The sequence below is a fragment of the Charadrius vociferus genome, unplaced genomic scaffold (genome assembly GCF_000708025.1).
Source record: "Charadrius vociferus isolate BGI_N301 unplaced genomic scaffold, ASM70802v2 scaffold1041, whole genome shotgun sequence".
Lineage (NCBI taxonomy): Eukaryota > Metazoa > Chordata > Aves > Charadriiformes > Charadriidae > Charadrius > Charadrius vociferus.
In genome coordinates, this window is record NW_009646843.1 from 1,590,989 (window position 1) to 1,593,368 (window position 2,380).

At 62.4% G+C, this 2,380-nt stretch overlaps 1 protein-coding gene across 2 annotated transcripts in view; it reads left to right on the forward strand.

Annotated features, from left to right (window-relative positions):
- Positions 1-2,380, forward strand: part of PDLIM7 (PDZ and LIM domain 7 (enigma)) — a 14,664-nt gene that overhangs the window by 5,367 nt on the left and 6,917 nt on the right. The window contains exon 4 of one of the 2 annotated variants that reach the window (XM_009893285.1): positions 908-1,058. The exons of the other annotated variant lie outside the window; for it this stretch is intronic. Coding sequence (XP_009891587.1) covers positions 908-1,058 — 151 coding nt within the window. The remainder of the gene's footprint in view (positions 1-907; positions 1,059-2,380) is intronic. 2 annotated transcript variants of the gene reach the window in all.

Here is a 2,380-nt window from a genome sequence, read left to right on the forward strand (position 1 = left end):
CCCCTCCCCCTCCTGCCGAGAGCTGCTGTGGCACCCTGACACTGGGCAATGGAAGGGGAGGGGTTGTGGCTCTGGCTGTCCTGGGCACCCAGGCCTATTTTGGGGGGCTGAGGGAGGCACGGTCTGATCTGTTGGTGTCTGCCCCTGCTGTCCAGTGCACTCCCAGCCCTGGGTGAGCTGAGCATGGGTCTCAGGGGTAGGGGCGCTGGTGCAGGTCATAGGTGAGCTCTGGAAGCTTCTCGGGTGCTGCGGGTCTAATTTCACCTTCCTTTTTCTTTCTCTCTCTCCCCCCTTTCTCTTTCCCCTCTCCCTTACAGGTGCTGAGCCTTGACAAGTCAGTAAGCCTTTTGCCTGCTCTCTCTATCCTCCCTGCATGCCTCTTCCCTGCTAGCGCCCCGCTCTCTGGGGCAGGGCTGGCCTGGGGATGGGCAGCATGTGCTGCTCTGCCCACGTGGGTGGTTCGCTCCTGGCAGCAACCTGTCCTGAGCCTGCAGGGCGAGCGCTGCCCGTCTCTGCCAGGGCCCTGGAGTGTCCTTGCGCGTGGTCCCTTCCCTTGTCCCCAGAATATGGCTTGGCTGGGCGAGGGCTGATGGGCTGCCCAGAGCCAAGCAGGTGTTCACTGGGCTCTTGTGCGGCTCTGCCAGTGATTTTTTGACCTTGGCTTTTATTCTTGCCCCGTCCTTCTCCCTCCTGGCCCTTGAGGGTAGCCTCAAACTGCCAGGGATGGACGGTCAGTCCTGAGTCATTCCCTAATGAGCCCTTCCTATGTGGAGGAGGAGTAGGGGTTGTGGGGGTGAAAGGCAACGTGTGGTGTCTCATGTACTGGTGTGACGCGGTTCTGTGCCCAGGGAGATGATGCAGTGGGGATCTGTCAGATTTGACAGATGCCACTGTCGCTCGCAGGCAGCCCCCGAAGTCGCTGGAGTCCCCCAACACTCCCGTGTGTGACCCTGTGAAGTTGCGGCTGATAGAGGATGCTGAGGACTGGCAGCCCCGCGCCAGGACCTCGCAGTCCCGCTCCTTCCTCAAACTGGCCCAGCTGACGGGCACAGACAGCAGTAAGTTCCCGCAGGGCCCAGAGCTGCCTGGGGGTGCTCGGCATTGCTGGATCAACTGGAGCCAGATAAAGGCTGGGATGTGTCATGGCAGCAGAGCTTTGATTTTTGGCCCCGTCTGGCCCCTCAGGGGAGGCTGAGCTGGTGGGAGTTACCCGGGGCTGTGCGTGGGCTCATGATGGTGCTGCTGTGCTGGGGCTGTGTTTTGCCCCTTGGTCGGGCAGGGCTGTGTGTTGTGGCAGGAGGGTGGTGGGATGAGAGGTCGGTGTTCCTTCCTTTTGCCTCCCCTTCCCTGTGTCCCTGGCCCTTGGTTGTTGCAAACTGATTCTGTCTCCTCCTTTCTGTCCTGCTGTGCTCAGTGGAGGATCATGAGGATGAGATTGTTAAAACACCCAGGTAAGGGGAGCGTGTGCTAGGGTGACAGCAGGAACCACAGGGCTGCCCACCCGGGGCTCAGCCAACCTGGGGCTCAACCCACCCGGCTGGTTTGCCCTCGCACTCACGGCTTGCAGTGATTCTGGGGAAGCTCTTTGCCCTGTTGCTCTGACTTCTTTTCCTCCTGCCTTCTCCCCTGTCCTCCCGTTCCCTCTCCCCAGAGCCGAGCTGTTGGCAGAGCCGCAGAGCCTGCCCTGCGCTCGCCCCGCGATGGGCACTGCCGGCGCTCAGCCACTGCTCTGACCGTCACTTCGGGAGGGTCCTGCCCGGGTACCTGCCTGCCAGGCAGGCTGTCCCCAGCTGGGCTGTCCCTGTGCCGGGCAGGACCCACTGGGCACTGCTGTCACCGAGCTGGGGAGGCCGAGCTGCACTGTTGCTTCCTGAGCAAATGGCATCTGGAGGAGGCTGGTGGCACTGGCAACACCTTGCTGGGGGTGTTAGGAGGTGCTGAGCAATGCCTGGACCTTCGGCATGATGTCCTGTGGGGCTGCGGGGCAGCCGGGCAGAGCTGGGTGAGTGTTGCCGGCTTCTCCTTGGGACTGGGGGTGCACACAGGAGGGATGTACTGAGCCATGGATCAAACATTGACTGTTGTGCTGCTGTTTTTCTGATGCCACAGGGATGTCTGTGTGTCCGGCTGGGGCACAGGGGAGCTGTGGTGAGTGCTGGGGTCTGGCAAGGGGTCGGTGTGTGCAGGGGCGCCTTTGGGAGTGCTGCCCTGTGCCAAAGCAGGGTCCATGCACGGTGCCAGCTGAGCACTTGCGCTCTGTCACTCGCAGGCAGCCCCCGCAGCTGCTGGAGCCCCCTACAACCCCCGTGTGTGACCCCGGGAAGTTGCGTCTGATAGAGGATGCTGCGGACTGGCAGCCCCGCACCGGGACCTCGCAGTC